This window comes from Saccopteryx leptura, chromosome 2, assembly GCF_036850995.1.
Source record: "Saccopteryx leptura isolate mSacLep1 chromosome 2, mSacLep1_pri_phased_curated, whole genome shotgun sequence".
Taxonomy (NCBI): domain Eukaryota; kingdom Metazoa; phylum Chordata; class Mammalia; order Chiroptera; family Emballonuridae; genus Saccopteryx; species Saccopteryx leptura.
Window position 1 is genome coordinate 357,538,938 of NC_089504.1, and position 24,074 is coordinate 357,563,011.

The following is a 24,074-nucleotide window of genomic DNA, read 5'->3' on the forward strand; positions in this document are numbered from 1 at the left end:
TGAAGCTCTAGGAAGAAATCAATTCATAACTCACTATCATCTTCTCTTTGCACTCAAAAATACGTAAGTCCACATCCACAAGAATTTTTTTAAACCAGACATACATGCATAAAATTAAAGTTTACATGACCACATCAATATAAACAGCATCTTAAAAACTGAAGAAAAAAGATATTTTGAAACAAATACATGCATTTGCACATAAACTTAACATGAAAATGAAATTTAAAACTCTGTCCTACCTGGTAAAATCTGGTGGAACAGGGGTTGTAACAAAGGACGCCATGGGCTTGCGGTGAACTTGCTGAAACATCATGAGGATCTCCGAGCTCTTAGATATCAGCTCACTCTTACTACAAGACCGTAACTGTGTGAGAAAAAAAGTTCCTGAATAGACAAAATTACTGTTCTTTGGCACTTCAAAATCCCTAATAAAGAAAATAATAATTCTCCTGGTTATATACTGAAAAAAAATGAGGTAAAAAGATAGAATGACTCAAAGTGGGTTTGAGAATTAAAAATCTACAAAGAGTCTAGGTTTATTTATTTCCATTCTAACAGTAAAGTCACTAAGTACATTTGATCATTAAAAGTACATTTTAAATCATTTTCCTCTCCTCATATATTAGAGTACATCCAGTTTTAAACAACTACAAATATAATTTAGACTGCTACAGTATAGCCATCATGGTTATTAATTAAGAAACCCACAGGCTTATGGCCTTCAAACAAGGATTTCTAAAAATGCATTCCAAGGACAGGGAAACCTTAAGATGGAATACAAACAAACATTAGCTTTAACCTACATCAATTTGGGAAATACTAAGTTATGCAAAATGTAAAAAAGTGAGAAATTCAACCTTAGTGAAATAAAAACAGTTAAAAGACTATTAATTTTGTATTCAAGACAGCCAGTTTGAATTCCTGGTTCTGCCACACTAATTCTAGGACTCTGAGAGTTTATGTGCAAAACTGGAATAATAGCCAAGCTTGCTTTGCTGGGTTTATTTTAACAATCATGAAGCTACATGCACAACAGCTTTGTAAACTGCTAGGAGCTCAACTGTGTCCCCCCACCCATCAAACTCCTATGTTGCATGGTCCCTGCACAAGGATAACATAGAAAAATATATATAGCCTGACCAGGTGGTGGCGCAGTGGATAGAGTGTCAAACTGGGATGCCGAGGACCCAGGTTCGAGACCCCAAGGTCAACAGCTTGAGCATGGGCTCATCTGGTTTGAGCAAAAGCTCACCAGCTTGGACCCAACCAAGGTCGCTGGCTCGAGTAAGGGGGTTAGTTACTCAGTCTGCTGAAGGCCTGCGGTCAAGGCACATATGAGAAAGCAATCAATGAAAAACTAAGGTGTTGCAATGCACAACGAAAAACTAATGATTGATGCTTCTCATCTCTTCGTTCCAGTCTGTCTGTTCCTGTCTATCCCTCTCTCTGACTCTCTGTCTCTATAAAAAATAAGTAAATAAATAATTTTTAAAAATTAAAAAAATATTTATCAAATAGCTAAAAAATAATACACATTTTATTTATTCATTCACTATATACTTCACTCCTAGCTACATACAACCTATGAAGACAGTTTTTCTTATCCCTTTTGTCCACTGCTATGTTACAAAAATTTAAAACAATGCCTACTGTTAAAACTGCTATTTAACTAAAATTTCCTTAATAAATAAAAATGCTAACTTTAGGATAAGAATCAGTATTGACAATAGCAGCCTATCTCGAAAGCACCACTTAAGTCATAATGTCAAAAAGATTTTAATCTTTTATAGAGTTCGATGTCTAAGCACTATTCCAGTAAAAATAATTCCATTCCTAAAAAACAGAAATCTTAATTTTATCTAGTTCCCAAACATGATGGAGAAAACTTGAAAGAATCAGCTAATTCCTATTTTGTAAAAATCCTCAGTATATACAGCACACAGATCACCAGATCTTTTGATCTTATATATATAGTCTCTACTAAAAAAGAGTTTTAAGCTTGACCAGGTGGTGGCGCAGAGGATAGAGCATCAGACTAGGATGCCGAGGACCCAGGTTCGAAACACCGAGGTCGCCAGCTTGAGCACAGGTTCATCTGGTTTGAGCCACCAGGTTGGGCCTAAGGTCGCTGGCTTCAGCAAGGGGTTACTCAGTCTGCTGTAGCCCCCCGGTCAAGGCAAATATGAGAAAGCAATCAATGAACAACTAAAGTACCACAACAAAAAACTGATGCTTCTCATCTCTCTCCCTTCCTGTCTGTCTGTCCCTATCTGTCCCTCTCTCTGACTCTCTCTCTCTCTCTCTCTCTGTAAAAAAAAAAAATAATTTTAAGGCACACGGACAAAAAAAGATAACTTTATTACATTCAATATTTCATTACCGCCTGACCAGGTGATGACGCAGTGGATAGAGCGTCGGACTGGGATGCAGAAGACCCAGGTTCAAGACCCCAAGGTCGACAGCTTGAGCCCGGGCTCATCTGGTTTGAGCAAAGCTCACCAGCTTGGACCTAAGGTCGCTGTCTTGAGCAAGGGGTTACTGGGTCTGCTGAAGGCCCAAAGTCAAGGCACATATGAGAAAGCAATCAATGAACAACTAAGGTGTCACAACGAAAAATTGATGATTGATGCTTCTCATCTCTCTTCGTTCCTGTCTGTCTGTCCCTATCTATCCCTCTCTCTGACTCTCTCTCTCTGTCTCTGTAAAAAAATAAAAATAAAAATAAATAATAATAAAGCCAATTAGAGCTATAAATTTAAAAAAAAAATTTCATTACCTGGTGCTCCACTTCCTGAAGTAAGGATTCCAAAAGCTCTGTTTCTTGTGTTAGAGATGTCTTCTGACCTATTTAAAAACAGCAAAGTACCAACACTCAGGCTCATTATTGGTTTAAGAATGAAATTAACTTTCACTAAATACATTCAATAACAGGGAATCAATTTTAGAAAAGCAAAAGTTTATTACACCTACCCTAAAAAATATTCCCAGAGCTTTAAAAGGTTAAATGTAATATTGTATTAACTTTGACAAAAGGATTTATGAATCAACCCTAACTATAGTTTTAAACAAAATGCAATTTAGGTCTATTAACTTCATCTAAGAAATCTACAATGACTCCTGACCTGTGGTGGCGCAGTGGATAAAGCATCGACCTGAAATGCTAAGGTTGCCAGTTTGAAACCCCAGGCTTGCCCGGTCAAGGCACATACAAGAAAAAAATGAACTGAAATAAAGCAACTATGAGTTGATGCTTTTCACCCTCTTTTTCTTTTTCTTTTGTTATAAATAAATTTTTACTTTAATGAGGTGACATCAATAAATCAGGGTACATATATTCAACGAAAACATGTCCAGGTTATCTTGTCATTCAATTCTGTTGCATACCCATCACCCAAAGTCAGATTGTTCTCCATCACCTTCTATCTAGTTTTCTTTGTGCCCCTTCCCCCACCCTCTTTTTCTCACCTACCACACTTCTAAAATTCAATAAAATCTTAAAAGATACATAATATATATGTGTATATATATATATACACACACACACACACACACAATGACAATATATGTAAATAAATTAATGACAATATATGTAAAGAAATTAATGTTCTGTGTCCTGACTAGCAGTGGCGCAGTGGGTAGAACGTCAACCTGGGATAACACCTTGATTGTGAGCTCACCAGCTTGAGCGTGGGGTCACCAGCTTAAGCATGGGATCATAGACATGATCCCATGGTCACTGATTTAAGCCCAAAGGTCTGTGGCTTGAAGCCCAAGGTCACTGGATCGAGCAAGGGGTCACTGGCTTGGCTGCAGTCCCCTGCCCAGGTCAAGGAACATGTGAGAAGCAATCAATGAACAATTAAAGTGTCACAACTATAAGTTGATACTTCTCATCTTTCTTCCTTCCTGTCTATCCCTGTCTGTTCCTCTCCCTATCTTGCATTTTAAAAAAAATGAAATTGATGTTACTGCTTCTTCCAAAAGGACTATAAAGATCTAGAAAAGTAAATTTTTTATTCAGTCCACTCTTCTGAAATAATTCCTCCCCAAAGTTTAATTGTAGCTTAAAAAGAATGCAGTAAGTGGGCCATATATTTATGTTTAATGTCAACAAAATGTATGTTCTTTGAACATAAGAACCTGTAAAATAAAGAATGGCCCCTCCCCCAATATAGTCTCTAGAAATGAAACATACAGAAATAAAGGAATTATTATTACAGAAATAATTATCAAAAAGGAAGAAAGATCCCCTGGCTGGGTAGCTAAGTTGGTTAGAGCATTTTCTGATACACCAAGGTTGCAGGTTCTATCCCTGGGCAGAACACATACAAGAATCAACCAATGAATGCATAAATAAGTAGATCAACAAAAATTGATGTTTCTGTCTCTCTAAAAACCAATCAATCAATAATTTTTTAAAAACGGAAGAAATAACCCCAACTGAATAGCTCAGTTGGATAAAGCTTCATCCCAAAGCACAAAGGTTGCCATTTTGGTCCCTAGTCAGGGCACATGCAGGGATAGATGGATGTTCCTGTCTCTGTTAAATGAATAAAAATTTTTTTAAACAAGGAAGAAACTGCTCTACTTGTTAAAAAAAAAGTCAACAGGATAGGCATGCGTGCCTAGTAAGACCATTTTATTATTTTTTTTGTATTTTTCTGAAGTGAGAAGTGGGGAGGCAGAGAGACATACTCCTGCACGTGCCGTGCCGGTCAGGGATTCACCTGGCATGCCCACCAGGAGGTGATGCTCTCTCTGCCCATCTGAGCTGTTGCTCCATTGCAACTGGAGCCATTCTAGTGCCTGAGGTAAGGCTATGGAGCCATCCTCAGCACTTGGGCCAACTTTGCCTCAATGGAGCTTTCTGCGGGAGGGGAAGAGAGAGACAGAGAGGAAGAAGAGGGGGAAGGGTGGAGAAGCAGATGGCTGCTTCTGCTGTGTGCCCTGACTAGGAATAGAACTCAGGACATCCACACACCAGGCTGATGCTCTACCACTGAACCAATTGGCCAGGGTCTGACCATTTTATTTTTAATCACAAATTCTAAAGAGCTGGAAGCATATCCAATGGGGCTAACAGAAGTTATATTAATTTGGAGTTATGTCTTTGAAAAGAGGAACACTTAATAGGAGAAACTTTCATTTTTTTAAACCAATCTTTTACTAGCCTAACAAGTCACCAACCATTTCTCTTCAAAGGCTGAAAATCAAGAATACTCAAAGCACCAGGCACCCCAGCAGCACAGAGGACACTCACCCATCAGAGTCACAAGCTTATTCTTCAGTTGTGTGTCCAGCCGGGCAATCATCATCTCCACTGTGTTCCTGATTTCCCGAACACGCTCATCCTTTGCATTTCTTACAGCTTCTACGTTTCTTTCCTAGAGATAACAGGTAAAAATATTTTAATTGAAAAAATTTAAAACAGAAGCAAACAGACATTAAAATAATCACTGCAATTATTCTTAAGGTCAATTGATTTCCTCTTTAAAAGTAAGCCAATAATACATTTTAATTGTTCACATATCAGAGGAAACTCATTGTTTTAAAAAACATTGTACACTGAACTGAATCAAGAAAAAAAGATTCTTAAAAGAAAACAATAAAAAACAATAAATAAGTTAATAAACAATTAACAAATAAAACGTATGTAATTACAAAAGTTGGTTTGGGTAACGTATATACACAGAACACATACTCACTGCCCCAATCGTATCTCCAATAAGAAACCACCACTTGAAAATAAAAGTATATTGAAGACAGTTTATATCATGCAAAACCCTAAAATAAGCTTAAAAAATTTTTAAACCATATCTACTCTAATTTACAAAGTTTTTCATTTTTTTCGTAACACAGAAAAAAAATATTTTCAAAGGTTGCAGATAAAGATTTTGTAGCATTTCCTATACTGTTTTAAACACAAGCAGTGAAAATCTCAACCTAGAACACTCTCCCTAATGATCAAATTACAACATTGCCAAGACAATAGGAAAAAAGGTAGTTAGATAAAGGCCAAATAGAAACCATCCACTTGTTTATATTCCAAAATGATTTTGTAGCTAGTATAAATACAAGTCAAAAACACGATTTTCTGTATAAAGAACAAAAAAATTATAATTAGCTGAATCTTTATTCCTGAAGGTATAAAATGAAGACAGTATCTTAAGTTAGGAATAGTCTACAAACTTCATTATTAACAATTATCGCTTGACCAGGCGGTGGCGCAGTAGATAGAGCGTTGGACTGGGATGCGGAGGACCCAGGTTCAAGACCCCGAGGTCGACAGCTTGAGTGCGGGCTCATCTGGTTTGAGCAAAGCTCACCAGCTTGGACACAAGGTCGCTGGCTTGAGCAAGGGGTTACTTGGTCTGCTGAAGGTCCACAGTCAAGGCACATATGAGAAAGCAATCAATGAACAACTAAGGTGTTGCAACAAAAAACTAATGATTGATGCTTCTCATCTCTCTCCGTTCCTGTCTGTCTGTCCCTATCTATCCCTCTCTGACTCTCTCTGTTAAAAAAAAAAAAAAAAAAAAGCCTGACTGGGCGGTGGCGCAGTGGATAGAGTGTCAAACTGGGATGCGGAAGACCCAGGTTCGAGACCCCGAGGTCGCCAGCTTGAGTTTGGGCTCATCTGGTTTGAGCAAAAGCTCACCAGCTTGAGTCCAAGGTCGCTGGCTCGAGCAAGGGGTTACTCGGTCTACTGAAGGCCCGCAGTCAAGGCACGTATGAGAGGCAATCAATGAACAATTAAGGTGTCGCAACGAAAAACTGATGACTGATGCTTCTCATCTCTCTCTGTCTGTCTGTCCCTATCTATCCCTCTCTCTGTCTCTGTAAAAAAATAAAAAAATAAAAAATAAAAATTATCATTCTGGCAACTTTAAACAAAATATATTCCAAAAGTAAATTTAGTAAATGTTTAAAGCTTATTTCATTTTTCCCACAGAAATATTATAAACGGTAAATAGCTCACCAAAACTGTTTGACCCATCTGAAGAATACTGTTAAATAGTGATCTTTCAATTCTGCAGCATTCTAATTTGGGACATAAGAAATAATTCGGCCCTGGCCGGCTGGCTCAGTGGTAGAGCATCGGCCTGACGTGCAGAAGTCCCGGGTTCAATTCCCGACCAGGGCACACAGGAGAAGCGCCCATTTGCTTCTCCACCCCTCCCCCTCTCCTTCCTCTCTGTCTCTCTCTTCCCCTCCCACAGCCGAGTCTCCATTGGAGCAAAGATGGCCCGGGTGCTGAGGATGGCTCTGTGGCCTCTGCCTCAGGTGCTAGAATGGCTCTGGATGCAACAGAGCGACGCCCCAGATGGGCAGAGCATCGCCCCCTGGTGGGCATGCCGGGTGGATCCCGGTCGGGCGCATGCGGGAGTCAGTCTGACTGCCTCCCCGTTTCCAGCTTCAGAAAAATGAAAAAAAAAAAAAAAAAAACAGGCTTATTTAACTCATTAACTGATTCTCTATTTTTGCATAAAAGGCAATTCTTGGCTCCAAATGCATAACAGGCCAGGGGTTTGGATCCAAAATTCCCCAGCTAGTTTAAAGTTGGTGAGATCTGACTATAAATATAGCCTATTAAATTTTCAAATCTTGATTTCAACATCTGATTGATGTATGTTATAAAAGTATATGTTGTAGCCTGACCAGGTGGTGGCGCAGTGGATAGAGCATTGGACTGGGATGCAGAGGACCCAGGTTCGAGACCCCGGGGTTGCCAACTTGAGCGCGGGCTCATCTGGCTTGAGCAAAAGCCCACCTGGTTTGAGCAAAAGCCCACCAGCTTGAACCCAAGGTCGCTGGCTCCAGCAAGGGGTTGCTCAGTCTGCTGAAGGCCTGTGGTCAAGGCACATGTGAGAGGGCAGTCAATGAACAACTAAGGTGTTGCAATGCGCAATGAAAACTAATGATTGATGCTTCTCATCTCTCCGTTCCTGTCTGTCTGTCCGTCTGTCCCTCTCTCTGACTCTGTTAAAAAAAAAAAAAAAAAAAAAAAAAAAAAAGTATATGTTGTATAGTATAAACTATTAAAGGGATAATATTTTAGTAGAAGTCTTACCACTTCTTGAACTAAGCTGATTAGTTCCATGAGACGCCGACGAAGTTTGGCTACTTCTTCATTCACTTTAGTGACATGCTGCTCATAAATTTCTGCCAAAGGTTTAAAGGTATGGCCACCATGCTATTTAAATTAGTAAGAGTAGTTTTAGAATATTTTCATATATCTCACCTGCATTTACATTTCTTTATTAACATTCTATGGACACTAATAAACCAGTAAATATTTTGAAATAAATTTTATCTTCTTGGCTGACTTTACTTTGTTAAAATAAGCCACAGCGTGCTAAAAATCACTTAGCCCATGTAAGAAATCTTCCAATTGTAATTAAAGATGTTTAGGAAAACATTTACACTTCCCTAGAAATCCTCAAAGAACCAGTCTTAATCATGGCCCAAAGCGCTGGCCACACCCTCGCCCGCCACTCCTCTCTTGGTCAGCACTAGCCTTCTTCCTGTCCTCACACTTCTTCCCACCAGGCCTTCGCAAAAATAATTTATTCAAAAATAATTCTCCTTCCTCTTCCTTCCCCAACTCTCCACCTCTTCACTTCTACTCATCCTTTGGAGCTGAGCTCAGTATTAGAGGGACAGGTCCCATAGTTAATCTCCCTTATCCGTACTGTATATGTATTCCTAATAGTTGTCACAACGATTGAATAGGTAACTGGTTGTTGGTTATCTGTCTTGTTAATCGCTGAATACCCAGTCTCTAGCATGACTGAACAAATTAGAAAGACACTTTAGGAAAAAAACCCTGGTATACTATTAGCAAAAGCAAACCCATTCCTCATGCCACAGTTACTGCAGACAGAAGGCCCATACAAATTAGGCTTACAAATCCAGTTGTATTCAAAGAACCATTTTTTGGAGCTAACAACCTAAAATCAATTTCCTATCCAATTTTAGTATTGTAATTTATAACTCTCTAGATTGGAAAATAGAACTTAAGCTTCTATTACAAGAAATGTCCTATAACAGGTAAGTTCTTTTTGAAATTGTCTTGTTTAAACAAAACACCCAGTCATGGTCTCTAAGAAAAAAAATGTCAATTTTCGCATGTCCACTTAAAATATGAAAAGGAATGTTTCCATTGCTTCTTGCAAAAACAATTTATTTAAAGTATTAAATTGTGGCAACTGGATTTTTTTCTACTTAGCACAGCAGTATTCAAATTACAACAGAAAGTTCTCCAAACTGAGCTCTACTCAACCAACTTGCCTGCCTAACTCTAAAATATGCTGATGACATATTTAATTAATTCGTATTGCTAACCAGGCACCTCTAGATGTCTAACCACTTCTACTCCCACTATAACTGACTTTCCCCACCAAGAATCTATTGTGTTTATTATCAAACCTGTTTATGCTTATTGTACTAATTACTGTGAATATTATATAACTTAATAGTAATTAAACAATAGAACATAAATATAAAAGGCTATTTCTAGAAAAAATAACATGAACGTTTTAGACTTGATAAAGGTACGTAGCCTTAAAAAACTACTTTGAATTAGATTGAAAAATATAAAGAATTAAAGATCTAGATGTTTGCATTCAACTTTTTCACAAAGGTCAAAGTTGTTCCGCTTTAAATAAACCAAAATTGGACACTGTGGACAAGACATGAGATCAATTGACCTTTCATTTAAAAAAAAAAATTTTAAATAAAAATAACCTTGATCCTACACAAAAGATTTGAAGATGAATATTCATTTTATAAGTTTATAATTTTTAAAATATTAAGGGGTACATCCCCTACATCAAAATCTCCCACAAAAGTTGTTTTTCTGCAATAACAGAAAGAACGATACCTCCTACTATCAGGCAGAATAATTTAATTTTCATACTATAAACAGAGTAAAATAGTCTTTTCTATGAAAATCGAACCAGTATTTCAGTGCTTTCTAGTCTCAAACTAAAAATAATATGCTGAATTTGTTCTGCTCACCATTCCTCCCCAAAGTGCACACTGATGGCAGATACACTTCTTACAAGTCCAGCAAAATACACTAAGTTTTTCATGGTGATTTTCACATCTATAGATTATGAAAAGAAAATACAGTTATAAAGTAAACAAATTAAAATTGAAAAATAATTACCCCAATATATTCCTAAATTTGGGCAAACAGGTTGGGCAATTTTAAACAACTATATCTCAGGAAACAATATAAAAGGTATTCCATGGCTTATGTAAATTAAGCTAAATAATTACAATAGAACACAATTTTTTTTAAGTATTGTTTTATTAACCTGTAAAATTACTGCTATAGGTGATACATTCTAGCCTTCTATTACATTTTGGGGCACATCAGATTATGTGTTTATATCTACATGAGTACGTATGTGTGCACAAATACTTCTTCTACATGGGGCCCATGCTAACAACAACCAAGGCACATGATTAACTGCACAAATACCAGATCCTCAAGAAAAAGGAATTCAATTCTAAAGTTTTCCCTTAAGTTGTATATCTACATGCAAAAGAATGAAGATGGGCCTGGTTAGGAACTGAACTGCAGTCCCTCCCTCCCGAATTCTTCTGTTGAGAGTCCTCTAATGTAACTGTATTTAGATACAGGGCCTTTAATAATGTTAAAGGAGGTCATAAGCGTGGGGGCCTATCCCAACAGGACAAGAAAAGAAAGATGCCAGACATGGATATGCACAGAGCAGAGGTGCCGTAAGGACACAGAACAAGCCATATCCAAGTCAAGGAGAGAGGTCCAGTCTGACACCAAACATGACAATACCTTGACCTTGGGCTTCCTTCCAACCTCCAAAACTGAAAATGTAAACTTCCATTGTTTAAGCCACCCAGTCTGTGCTATTCTGTTATAGGAACCCTAGTGATCAGTTGTGCGACATTGTGAACATGCTTAACACTACTGAACTATACATTTAAAAATGGCTAGGCCCTGGCAGGTTGGCTCAGTGGTAGAGAGTCGGCCTGGCGTGCAGAGGTCCTGGGTTCGATTCCCGGCCAGGGCACACAGGAGAGGTGCCCATCTGCCTCTCCACCCCTCCCCCTCTCCTTCCTCTCTGTCTCTCTCTTCCCCTCCCGCAGCGAGGCTCCATTGGAGCAAAGATGGCCCAGGCGCTAGAGTGGCTCTGGTCGCCGCAGAGCAACGCCCCAGAGGGGCAGAGCATCGCCCCTGGTGGGCATGCCGGGTGGATCCCGGTCGGGCACATGCGGGAGTCTGTCTGTCTCTCCCCGTTTCCAGCTTCAGAAAAATACAAAAAATAAATAAAAAAATGGCTAAGAAAAGGAAAAAACAGGTAAGGAGGAAAAAATGGTTAGGATAGTAAGTTTAGGACGTGTATTTTACAATTAGAGGCTATACCTTTAAAAGAGACAGTGTTATGTTTGTTCTGCTTATCGCTGAAGTACATTAAGCTTAATTTTATATTCTCATTTATAAGTAATCTTAATATCAAATAGAAAATTAACAAAATCATGAAGAAACAGCGTACTGGATTCTCTCTGGAAGCTCACTTAGCATGATTTCCACACCACCAAATCTATAGTGGAGCTTTTAAATTGTAAGAAATTCACCAGAAAAATTCTCTTAATGACCTATTCACACCATCAGCAAACCTAAGGGGAGCCATAAATCATCAAGAAGCAAAGAAGAGGCTTGGCCTATGGTGGCACAGTGGATGAAGCATCGATCTGGAATACTGAAGTCACTGGTTCAAAACCATGGGCTTGCCCAGTCAAAACACATACGACAAGCAACCAATGGACAACTAAAACAAAGCAACTATGAGTTAATACTTCTCACTCCCCTTCCTCCTCTCTCTGTAAAATCAATAAATAAAATCTCAAACCCTGGCTGGACAGCTCGGCTGGTTAGAGCATCATCCCGAAGCACAGAGGTTGCCAGTTTGATCCCGTCAAGCACATTCAGGAACAGCTCAATGTTCCCCCCTCTCTCTCTTCCTCCCTTCCCCCTTTCCTCTCTCGCTAAAATGAATTTTAAAACATTTTTTTAAAGAGGCAAAGAGAGCCTGACCGGGTGGTGGCGTAGTGGATAGAGCGTTGGACTGGGATGCGGAAGACCCAGGTTTGAGACCCCGAGGTCGCCAGCTTGAGCGAGGGCTCATCTGGTTTGAGCAAAAAAGCTCACCAGCTTGAGCCCAAGGTCGCTGGCTCAAGCAAGGGGTTACTCAGTCTGCTGAAGGCCCGTGGTCAAGGCACATATGAGAAAGCAATCAATGAACAATTAAGGTGTTGCAATGCGCAATGAAAAACTAATGATTGATGCTTCTCATCTCTCCTGTTCCTGTCTGAATGTGTCTGTCTACCCCTCTCTCTGACTCTATCTCTGTCTCTAGAAAAAAAAAAAAGAGGCAAAGAGATCAGATTAGCAACTGTGGTAGTTTCACTCCTTTTCTGAAAGGCTCTGATAAAAGAAACCAATCAAGGGTTAGAAGGATCTTTCTAAATAGTGATACCTGCACCATGTCAGAAGTATCTGTGTTCACCTATGAAACTTTTTTTTTTTTTTTACAGGGACAGAGAGAGAGTCAGAGAGAGGGATAGATAGGGACAGACAGGCACAGAGAGAGATGAGAAACATCAAACATCAGTTTTTCGTTGTGACACCTTGGTTGTTCATTGATTGCTTTCTCATATGTGCCTTGACCGCGGGCCTTCAGCAGACCAAGTAACCCCTTGCTCAAGCCAGCGACCTTGGGTCCAAGCTGGCGAGCTTATTTGCTCAAGCTGGCGACCTCGGGGTCTCGAACCTGGGTCCTCCACATCCAGTCCGACGCTCTATCCACTGCGCCACCGCCTGGTCAGGCTATGAAACTTTTTTTTTTTTTTAAATCCCGAAGGCTCTATGGAGTGTGTCTGTGCCTTTCCCCTTCCTTCTTTTCCCAGATGCGTTCTCTTTCTCTCTTCCTGGAACCTCTCCTTCGTCTTCTGTCTCTCAACACATCTCTCTCTCTCTCTCTCTCTCTCTCTTTCTCTCTCTCTCTCTCCTTCCCTCCCTCCCCATGTCCTGCCCCAAGATCCAAGGGCCCTTTTTTTTTGCCTCTGTAACTTGTTTCCTGAGCTCATTCTTTCCCAGCTCACTTCTTCTACCTCTGTGACTTTCTAAATAAACTTTCTCTTTCAGTGAGTCTTGTCTCTGAATTCTTTCTTAGTCAGAACTCAAGTACTGAGGTTGCTATTAGTTTTTTCTTAAGAAATGTTTTTAAAAACCCTTTCAATAGTTTCACTAAAATAACATATTAACAAAATCTACAAACTACTTAAACAGAGAAAGTGAGGACATACTTGTCTTTTTCATTTTCTTCATGTTTCGTAAGACTACAAAGCTGAAGAGTGTCAAGCTGCTGTGTTACTTCTTCTGCCCAGCGACAGTTCACGAGTTCTCGTAGCTGGAGCGGAGCACTGCAAAGACAGATACATGTACCTAGTTCAGGAATTGAAAGTTATTTTCTAAAATAAATACATCCTGAAAGTAAACATGCAAGGTGACAGATGTGCTAATTAACTCAAGAGAGGGGAATCCTTTCACAATGCATACATATACTGAATTATCCCTCTAAATATCTTACATTTTTTGTCAATTATATCTCCATAAAGCTAAAGAAAGAGATTATCAATGAAAATGAACACAATCCTCAAACTAGAGCTCATGATCACATTCCATATTACTGTTAAGATAACAAACACTGGCCAGTTGGCTCAGTGGTGGAGCGTCGGCCTGGCGTGCAGAAGTCCCGGGTTCAATTCCCGGCCAGGGCACACAGGAGAAGCGCCCATCTGCTTCTCCACCCCTCCCCTCTCCTTCCTCTCTGTCTCTCTCTTCCTCTCCCACAGCCGAGGCTCCATTGGAGCAAAGATGGCCCAGGCACTGGGGATGGCTCCTTGGCCTCTGACCCAGGCGCTAGAGTGGCTCTGGTCGCAGCAGAGCGACGCCCCGGAGGGGCAGAGCATCGCCCCCTGGTGGGCATGCCGGGTGGATCCCGGTTGGGCTCAGGTACATGCGGGAGTCTGTCTGACTGTCTCTCCCCGTTTCCAGCTTCAGAAAAATACAAATAGGAAGAAAAAAAAAAGATAACACAAAATGAAAAGTATGTTTTGCAGCTTATTTTTGTTAATATACCATTTTCAAAACAATACTATGCAAGGCCCTGGCCACTTGGTTCAGGGGATAGAGTGTTGGCCTGGCATGAGGAAGTCCAGGATTCCAGTACAATCCCAGTCAGGGTACACGTGAGAAGCGACCATCTGCTTCTCTTCCCTGCCCTCTCCCTCTTCTCCCCTCATAGCCAGTGGCTCAACTGGTTTGAGCAGAGGCCCCTGGTGCTGAGGATAGCTTGGCTGAAAGGAGCATCAGCCCCAGAGGGGGGTTGCTGGGAGGATGGATCTCAGTCAGGGTGCATGTAGGAGTCTGTCTATCTCCCCTCCTCTCACTTAAAATAAAATAATTAAAAAGCTATGCAAAAAATATTGACAATTTAGATTACAGACTGAATTCTTAATTTCTCAGTTTAAAGCAATACTTTCCAAAATGATAGCCACTAGTCACATGTGACTAAAATTCAGCAAAAATAAAATTTCATCACATAGTCACACCAGATATATCTGAAATGCTAAATTGCCACATGTAGCTAACAAGGTGGACAGCAAAGCTATAGAACATTCCATCATTACAGAAAGTTCCCATTGATAGTGCAGGTCTTCTTAAAAATATGAAAAAAGATAACTATGTGAAGAAAAACAGGCAAAACATGTTAAGAGGTAGTTTAGGGAAAAAAAGAAATATAAATGGCTAAAAATGTTTCTCAAGAAGCTCAGTTTTAGTCATTTTTAAAAAAACATTAAAAATGATCATTTTTGGCCCTGGCCGGTTGGCTCAGTGGTAGAGTGTCAGCCTGGCGTGCAGAAGTCCCGGGTTCAATTCCCGGCCGGGGCACACAGGAGATGCGCCCATCTGCTTCTCCACCCCTCCCCCTCTCCTTCCTCTCTGTCTCTCTCTTCCCCTCCCGCAGCGAGGCTCCATTGGAGCAAAGATGGCCCAGGCGCTGGGGATGGCTCCTTGGCCTCTGCCCCAGGCGCTAGAGTGGCTCTGGTCGCAACAGAGCGACGCCCCGGAAGGGCAGAGCATCGCCCCCTGGTGGACAGAGCGTCGCCCCCTGGTGGGCGTGCCGGGTGGATCCCGGTCGGGTGCATGCGGGAGTCTGTCCTACTGTTTCTCCCCGTTTCCAACTTCAGAAAAATACAAAAAAAAAAAAAAAAAAAAAAAAAAAGATCATTTTTCACTTAGCAGAATTACAAGAAAATGATAGCTTAGTAGTATCCAGTATTGGCAGGAATGTGAGGAAAAGGCACTTTCATATCTTCTATTGGAAATGTAAAAGGGTAAAAACTACCATTCAGTGCAGTCTGGCAGCATTATCTGAAATAACCAAAAGTGGAAACAATCTAAATGTCTGTCAATGTAAGGCACAAATAAATCAACAATGGTCACATAATAGATTAATCGAACATTTTTCTTTCTTTTTTTTTTTTTTTTTTTTAAGAGAGTCAGAGAGAGGGATAGACAGGGACAGACAGACAGGAACAGAGAGAGATGAGAAGCATCAATCATTAGTTTTTCGTTGTGACACTTTAGTTGTTCATTGATTGCTTTTTCATATGTGCCTTGACCGCAGGCCTTCAGCAGACCGAATAACCCCTTGCTCAAGCCAGCGCCCCTGGGTCCAAGCTGGTGAGCTTTGCTCAAACCAGATGAGCCCGCGCTCAAGCTGGCAACCTTGGGGTCTCGAACCTGGGTCCTTCACATCCCAGTCCACAACGCTCTATCCACTGCGCCACCACCTGGTCAGGCAAACATTTTTCAAATGACATATGCGTACATCAACAAAGTTACCACCATATTTACATTTAAAAAGCAAGAGCAGAACAGTATTATCATTTGTGTAAAAAAAAATACATAAGTACACATATCAGTATATACGTAGAAAAATGTTTAGAAGAATAGATGTCAAACCCAACAATTTCATTTGAAAGTGTTATTTCATGAAAAGATGAGGTGGGGGATAACAAAATCAGAAGACTTTTTATTTTATATTTATCTATACTATCAAGATTTCTGGCCCTAGCCAGTTGGCTCAGCAGTAGAGCATCGACCTGGCGTGTGCATGTGCCAGGTTCAATACTCGGGGAGGCACAGAAAAGAGGCAACCATCTGCTTCTCACCCCTCCCCTCTCTCTCTCTGCCCATCCTGCCGCCATGGCTTGATTGATTCGAGCATGTTGGCCCAGGTATGGAGAATGGCTCCATGGAGCCTCCAATTCAGCCACTAAAAATAGCTCGGATGCAAGCATGGCCCCAGATGGGCAGAGCATCAGCCCCAGAGGGGAGCTGTGGGGTGGATCCCCGTCAGGGCCATGTGAGGAGTCTATCTCTATCTCCCCTCCTCTCACCAAAAAAATAATAATAAAATTAAACCAGTAACTTTTTTTATTTCTAAAAGGTAAAACATTACACATGATTTTCTAAAAGAAGGTAAACAATGTAGTTAATGCAGTGTACCTAATTCTAGTCATAAATTCATTTGCACTGCTGTATCTAGACAGATTACTTATTTTCATCTGTATTCACAAAGGAGAAATGGAGATTCCAGAAAGAATTCCATTAGTACTAGGGTACATTCTGACTCTATCACCCTATTATTTCCCGAACTCACCAATAACCACAGCAAAACACTTACCGGCAGTGAGGACACTGAGCTCTCTGCTCTGTCAGCCAGCGCTGAAGAGGCAAAAAAAATCAGATTCTGATTATAGAAACACCAAGACTTTCATTTGTACTACTGAATTCTTATATCCCAAATTTAATGAGTTTAACTCTCTAATGCCTGCATTAATTATAGATACAGAAATAGTAGATACCCTACTGTCTTCCTTTCATTATCATCATGATCAGGACAAAATTTCAAAGGGACAGAACTATTCCAAAATAGCTAAGAACCTCTTCTCCCACAGCAAAGATGTGAATAATATTCACACACAAAAATAATGATACCGTCCCTGCCATTTCCAAATATAAAGCACAGGGATGATTTACTTCTAACCTACCATAAAATCCCTGAGGAAGTTTAAGGCATTACTAAATTCTTTTTTAGAAAATAAAACTAAATTGAAGTGCATACATTATATATATAAACTGGACCTAAAATATGTTTAAAGCAATATACCAAAACCTTCCTTATGTCTTAAAAGTTCTACATTTCACCTGACCTGTGGGGGGGGCGCAGTAGATGCAGCATTGATCTGGAATGCTGAGGTCGCCAGTTCTAAACCCTGGGCTTGCCGGGTAAAGGCACACACAAGAAGCAACTACTATGAGTTGATGTTTCCCACTCCTCCTCCCTTCTCTCTTTCTCTCTCTCTCTCTCCCCCACCCCAATAATATCAATAAATAAAATCTTTAAAAGAAAAGTTCTAACCTGACCAGGCGGAGGCGCAGTGGATAGAGCGTTGGACTGGGATGTGGAAGGACCCAGGTCCGAGACCCCGAGGTCACCAGCTTGAGCGCGGGCTCATCTGGTTTGAGCAAAAGCTCACCAGCTTGGACCCAGGATCACTGACTCCAGCAAGGGGTTACTCAGTCTGCTGAAGGCCCTCGGTCAAGGCACATATGAGAAAGCAATCAATGAACAAATAAGGCAGCGGTTCTCAACCTGTGGGTCGCGACCCACAGGTTGAGAACCGCTGAACTAAGGTGTCGCAACACGCAATGAAAAACTAATGATTGATGCTTCTCATCTCTCCGTTCCTGTCTATCCCTGTCTATCCCTCTCTCTCTCTGTAAAAAGAAAAAAAAAAAAAAGTTCTACATTTCAGTAACTTAAATATCTAGATAACTTTGTTTCCACATAATTATAAAGGTTTTATAAAGCCTTTCAATTATAAAATGTCTCCACAAAACCTCAAATTCTATTAATTTAATAGTTTTAATTATTACTGGATAGGGAGTTATATCATACCATATACAAAGAAAATGCTAAGATTTTCTGAATACCTTTCCAAAAACAATAACTTTATGATGGGTTTTTTTTTAATAAACCCCCCACCAAGCAGTTTCTCCTCCAAATGCTAGCTTTATCTGGGTTAGGAAATTGATGATGGTTCCTACCACTTGATCTTCATTTATTTTTCCTTTGTTTCTTTTTTTAATTTCATATTTTTAGTGAGAAAGAGACAGAAAGGAAGGGAGAGAGATGAGAAGCATCAACCTGTAGTTGCAGCACCTTAGTTGTTCACTGATTGCTTCTCATTCATGCCTTGATGAGGAAAGGGCTCCCGCCAAGCCAGTGACCCCTTGCTCAGGCCAGCAACCATGGGGTCATGTCTATGATCCCTTGCTCAAGCCAGCAATCCTGCACTCAAGCTGGTGACCTCGGGGTTTCAAACCTGGGTCCTCAGCCTCCCAGGTCAATGCTCTATCTACTGTGCCACCACCTGATCAGGCTATTTCTCCTTTTTTAGTGTTTTTATTTTATTGATTTTAGAGAGACAGGAAGAGAGAGAGAAAGGAACATCCGTATGTGCCCTGACTGGGGATCAAACTGGCAACCTCAGTGCTTTTGGAAGATGCTGTAACCAACCGAGCTATCCCGCCAGGGTTAGTTTATATTTTAACAGAATGTAAAACCTTAGTAGAGAATAGTACTTGATAGTTCCCAAATTACTTTCTAGCTTATCTCATTGATGCCACAACCATATTGTGAGCAGGTCTTGCTATCCACGTTCTACTGCTGAGGAAACAAGGCTAAGACAGATTGAGTCTCAGTTTATGAGAGGGAGAACTATCACAGTATATACTGTATCTTCTGCACGTGGTATAGTGGCAAAGAACAAAGACTCTATAGCCAGATTACCTGGGTTCAAATCCAGCTCAACCATTTGCCAGCTGTGACTGGAAGCAAATCATTTTAATTGTAGAGATACTACTCTTCACAAAGGGATATTTATCTTCCTTAGGCAAAAATAAGGAACCACAGAAAAATTCTAAGGTGAAGCGCATGTTAGATGGCTTTGATTTTCCCAGTTGAGGAAATATCCACTAAGAGTAAAGTGGCCTGCAGATGTGCTACTGAATCCTCATGTACAACCGAAATAGGTTCTGACATCTTAAGCTTCCTCCTGGTTTTGTCTGAGGCAATCATCTACATTCAAGTTTTAAAACCTCTGGATTTTATTCATCTCTAAGGTCTCTCCTAACTCTAAGATTGTATTTTATTCCTTGCCTCTGAACTTGTTTAGGGGCCTTACCCCCTAAACAAGTATAAACTGTCCCTCCTCTGGGTCTCACAGCCTTTCGTTAGCTCCTCTTTACGATGGTAAACATTCTTCGATGTAAACACGAAGTCCATTCTCTCGATAAGATTTAAGCTTCTTCAGGGCAGGTACTTCCTCATTTATCTTCACCTTCCTCAAGCCCAGACACAATGCAGGCCAGCCCATCTAAAGTACTCGTTCAATGTGCAGTGATTTATTAATGTAAACATACTAAAATTACAGTGGATTTTTTAATTGATTGATTTTAGAGACAGGGAGAGGGGGGTGAGAAGCATTCATTTGTTGTTCCACTCAGTTGTGCATTCATTGGTGGTGACCCATATCTACCCTGACCAGAGACCAAACCCACCACCTCAGTGTTTCAGGACATCAACTTAACCCACTGAGCTAACCAATCAGGTCTCGTGGGCTTCGGTTTCCAGACATTTCATGGCAGTTATCACTTGATTATTCATCTCCGTAGTATTAAGCAATATACACTGATGGTCTCCCTATTAAGGAACATTCCTTTCAGAAATTTTTTAGAAGGGCACAAAATGTAAAGAAAAAGATTTTTAAGTGATTAATTTTTACAATATATCCTACATATACTAAATGCATGTAAAAAAAAATACAACTTACCCTGATACAGCTGAAACAACAAAGCTTGGAGCAATGAGGACAGAGGCGTGCATCCCGCAACTTCTCCATACAAATGAAACATCGGAAAACCTCAGCAATGCTCTGAAAACAATGGAAGGTGTCAGGTCCACCAGATTAGGCTACTGAATCAGGAATAAAAGGCATGCTTAAAATAATTCGCTTAACATTTACATTTACTTTGGGTTGATAACATCTCAGTTTTAACTTTATTCCATATCAAGACTTAGTTACTCAAGGTCCAAGGTCCCTCAGAACATCTAAGCTTCACAATGGTTCTATTCTAAGGGAAGGATATGAAATGTAAACGTAGACTCATGCACAAATATTTTCACTGAACTATGAATTATAATGGCAAGAATCTGGCTAGCCAAATTTCCAAATATTAATTAAATTATCACAGTTAACGCAGATTACAAAGGTCCTTACAAATATCCCTTGAATTATTTAATGATACAGAAAAATGCTTACATGTTAACAATAAGGGAAAAAAAGGCAGACTGTATTATTAAAGAAACAATATGTGGCCCCGCCAGTCGGCTCAGTGGTAGAGCATCAGCCTGGCATGTGGGAGCCCCAGATGCAATTCCAGCCAGGACACACCTGAGAAGGGACCATCTGCTTTTCTACTCCTCCCACTCTCCCTCCCTCTCCTCTCTCTCTCTTTCTCTCTTCCCCTCCCATAGACAAGGCTCAATTGATTAGTGTTGATCAACTGGAGCACACTGGCCCCCAGTGCTGAGGATGACACCAAGGATCCTCCTCGGGTGCTAAAAATAGCTTGGTTTTCAGCATAGAGCAGCCGCCACAGATGGGGGTGGATCCTAGTAAGGGCGCATGCGGGAGTCTATCTCCCCTCCTCTCCTTTAAATTTAAAAAAAATTTTGGGAAAAAAAGGAATAAAATGAACGTCTTACTTTTTCTGCAAGGGGGATGAATTGTTTTTAAAGTTTTAAAATGATACATATCCTAATAGCAGTGTACTTTGATTAAACTAATTCAGAATTCAGAAACCCATATTTCTGCCCTGATGCTGCAACCAAGTGCTACTTATTTGAGCCTGAGATTCTGCCCTTATTGAAGAAACATTATCTTTGCAAACAAGGCTCATATGAATCAATTTAGGAAGTAACTGGCAAGTAAACAGGTATAACTAAGTGTAGGTTATGTTATTTTTTACAGAATTCACATTTATTTTTACTCCATTCCATGAGAATTAAACTCTCCTAAAACCAAGGTAAAGTTACCAAACCCTTATAATACCTTCACATGAATTAAACAGAAAATTACTCGAGTCTAATCACGACTCTGCAAGGCCAGGAAGAACCTGAGAGCTGCAGACAGGAAGACCGTTCGGTGAACTAGTTTCAAGTGGAGTGCCCAGTAATCCTTACTAAGCAAGGACTTAGTATTTGGAAGATTCAAAATTGGACAACTGTTATACAATTATGTGCAATAACCAAGCTATTTCTTTTTAACGTTCCTAGCCTTAACGTTAAGTACCCCAACCATTTTAAATCACAGTCTGTAAGTGTCAGGCATACAAATAGGTTGTTCTGGCAAAACTACAGCCAAATAAGATAGTAAGAGTATAACCTCCCTCAATCTAGGAACTGCAGTGATCAACACTGCAGAGGGAGGAACGACTACGGATTCGGAGATCTGGATCCGCGCAGGAACTCGCAAGAACTGGCTGTGAGTGGCAGGACACAGCCGTCTGATGAATTTGCAGTTTTGCTCTGCACAGGTGGAGTTTGCAAAACCCCTGCGGGGATGAGTACCGGTGCCGAGACAACACGAAAACGCCAGGATACGCACCACCTGGCCGCGGGGACGGTCGGAGCACGGCACCCTCCGGCTGCCCACCAAGCACTGCGTCCCTCGCCCCGGACCAACCCTCTCCACAGCGGCAGCGGCTGAGGGTGCCCTACCTCGGACAGGACTAGGGCACAGCGACCCGATTAAGGGGCACCCAGCGGGGAGACGAACCACCACCATCCTCAAACGTCCTCACCTCTACGCTCAGTTCGTCCATTGCCTCCGACTCTCGGCGGCGCCCTCCGCGGGCCGTGCTCGGACCTATTAGGCGTCGGGGGAAGGGCGCCAGTTCAAACGACTGCAAAGAACAAGCCGGCTCCCAAGTCAGGAGGCTCCAACGGCCGCCCCACCTGCGCGCCCCATCGCTTCAGGTTCGGAACCAGCTACACCCACTTCGCCATTTTTTTATCCGCGTGCCGGCCCTCGGGCGCAGCGGGAGGGCGAGCGGTGGCCGCAGCTCCTTCCTCCCGACTCAGCCGCCCGCCGGGGACCGCAAGGCAGCCGTGGCCCACGTGATACGGGCGGGCCGGCGCGCGCGTACGCAACCGCCGCTGGAGCCCGGCGGCGCTGGTCTCCCGCGAGGAAGGCGCTGCAGGGAATCCACCAACACCAACGGTAACCAGGGCAGCTGGAGGCGCGGCGCCGCACAAGGCAACAGCGCGCATGCGCGGAGGGCGTGGCGTTAGGGGAGCGAGCGGGGCGGGGACGCACACGAAATTTGGCGGTCGGCTGCCCTCCCAGGGCTCCCCTGGGAACCCGCACAGCGCAGGCAACCGGGAGCGTGGGGATTGGCAGGGCCCCGCCCCTTCAGGGGAGGGGCAGTGGTCCACTCGTCTCAAAGTTGCGCGCCAAAGAGTGGAACCACCTGGAGTGCTTGTGAAGACGCAAGCTCCGAAGTCGCAGCCCTAGCTATTCGGACTCCCCGATTCTAGAGTCGGGCCCCACCGAACCCACGCTTTCAACAGCCACTCTCGGTGATTTCGCTATAAGTGATCTATGGCGCGCCCCTTGCAAAACCGTGGTGCCGAGGCTTCCTTGCTCGTGTATTTTTTCTCTGGGAGGAAGCCCAGAGACTCCGGTTTTCAAGACTTCGGCCCCACCTATGGAAGCGAAGCTCCACTGGGAAGCGTAGAGCTGTGTGGTTTCTTATTCCGGGGGTGGGAGAACGGGACCAGATTGTGTAGACGTAAGACCCACACCACGCCCTGCATATTTTGCCGCTTAGAGGTGAACCGTTGCAATGAGACAATACACAATGCAAATGAGTATCAGCTGTATTCAGCTTTCCTATTTTGGAGGCAGCTTTCTACTTTCTAGCATAGGAAATGTTTAAATATTACAGAGATTCAAGATGTAAGGCAAAAGGCATTCATCAAATTATTAATGTGAATTTATTATTTTTATTTCTGGGGTTTATTGCAAATAACTATTACGCTTAGCCCAAACTAGAATGCACGTGTATTGAATCAACAATGACCTAGAAAGTTCTTGAATATCAAAGCATTTGAACTTTCTTATAAGGAGTGGGCAACTTTTTTTTAGAACTAGGTAAGCCATGAACAAAGATAATTTAGGAAAATCGGTGACTGAAGTTCTTTTACCAAAAATTATTTATGTACATGAACTTCCTTAATATTAATTGTCTCAGTACTGAAGAAAATATCTGTTACTAAAGTGTGACTTTTTTTTTTCTCTCTTTTTTTCATTTTTCTGAAGCTGGAAACAGGGAGAGACAGACTCCCGCATGCGCCCGACCGGGATCCACCCGGCACGCCCACCAGGGGCGATGCTCTGCCCATCCTGGGCGTCGCCATGTTGCGACCAGAGCCACTCTAGCACCTGAGGCAGAGGCCATAGAGCCATCCCCAGCGCCCGGGCCATCTTTGCTCCAATGGAGCCTTGGCTGCGGGAGGGGAAGAGAGAGACAGAGAGGAAAGCACGGTGGAGGGGTGGAGAAGCAAATGGGCGCTTCTCCTGTGTGCCCTGGCCGGTAATCGAACCCAGGTCCTCCGCACGCTAGGCCGACGCTCTACCACTGAGCCAACCGGCCAGGGCCGACTTTTTTTTTTTTAAGCTTCTTTTTTTGAGAGAGAGGGAGAAGAGAGACAGAGAGAGAAGAGGGGGAGGACCAGGCAAGCCCAGGGTTTCGAACCAGCGACCTCAGCATTTCCAGGTCGACGCTTTATCCACTGCGCCACCACAGGTCTAAAGTGTGA

At 41.8% G+C, this 24,074-nt stretch overlaps 1 protein-coding gene across 3 annotated transcripts in view; it reads right to left on the reverse strand.

Moving 5' to 3' along the window:
• TRIM37 (tripartite motif containing 37) overlaps positions 1-22,466 on the reverse strand; it is a 95,868-nt gene extending 73,402 nt beyond the window's left edge. For all 3 annotated transcript variants that reach the window (XM_066364680.1, XM_066364682.1, XM_066364679.1), the window contains exons 1-9: positions 22,055-22,466; positions 20,023-20,124; positions 16,809-16,849; positions 13,360-13,476; positions 10,024-10,111; positions 8,075-8,197; positions 5,264-5,387; positions 2,780-2,847; positions 243-367 (exon numbers count right to left, since the gene is read on the reverse strand). In XM_066364680.1, the coding sequence (XP_066220777.1) occupies positions 243-367; positions 2,780-2,847; positions 5,264-5,387; positions 8,075-8,197; positions 10,024-10,111; positions 13,360-13,476; positions 16,809-16,849; positions 20,023-20,124; positions 22,055-22,075 (809 nt within the window). In that variant the 5' untranslated portion in view covers positions 22,076-22,466. The remainder of the gene's footprint in view (positions 1-242; positions 368-2,779; positions 2,848-5,263; positions 5,388-8,074; positions 8,198-10,023; positions 10,112-13,359; positions 13,477-16,808; positions 16,850-20,022; positions 20,125-22,054) is intronic.
• Between the last annotated feature and the right edge of the window lie 1,608 nt (positions 22,467-24,074).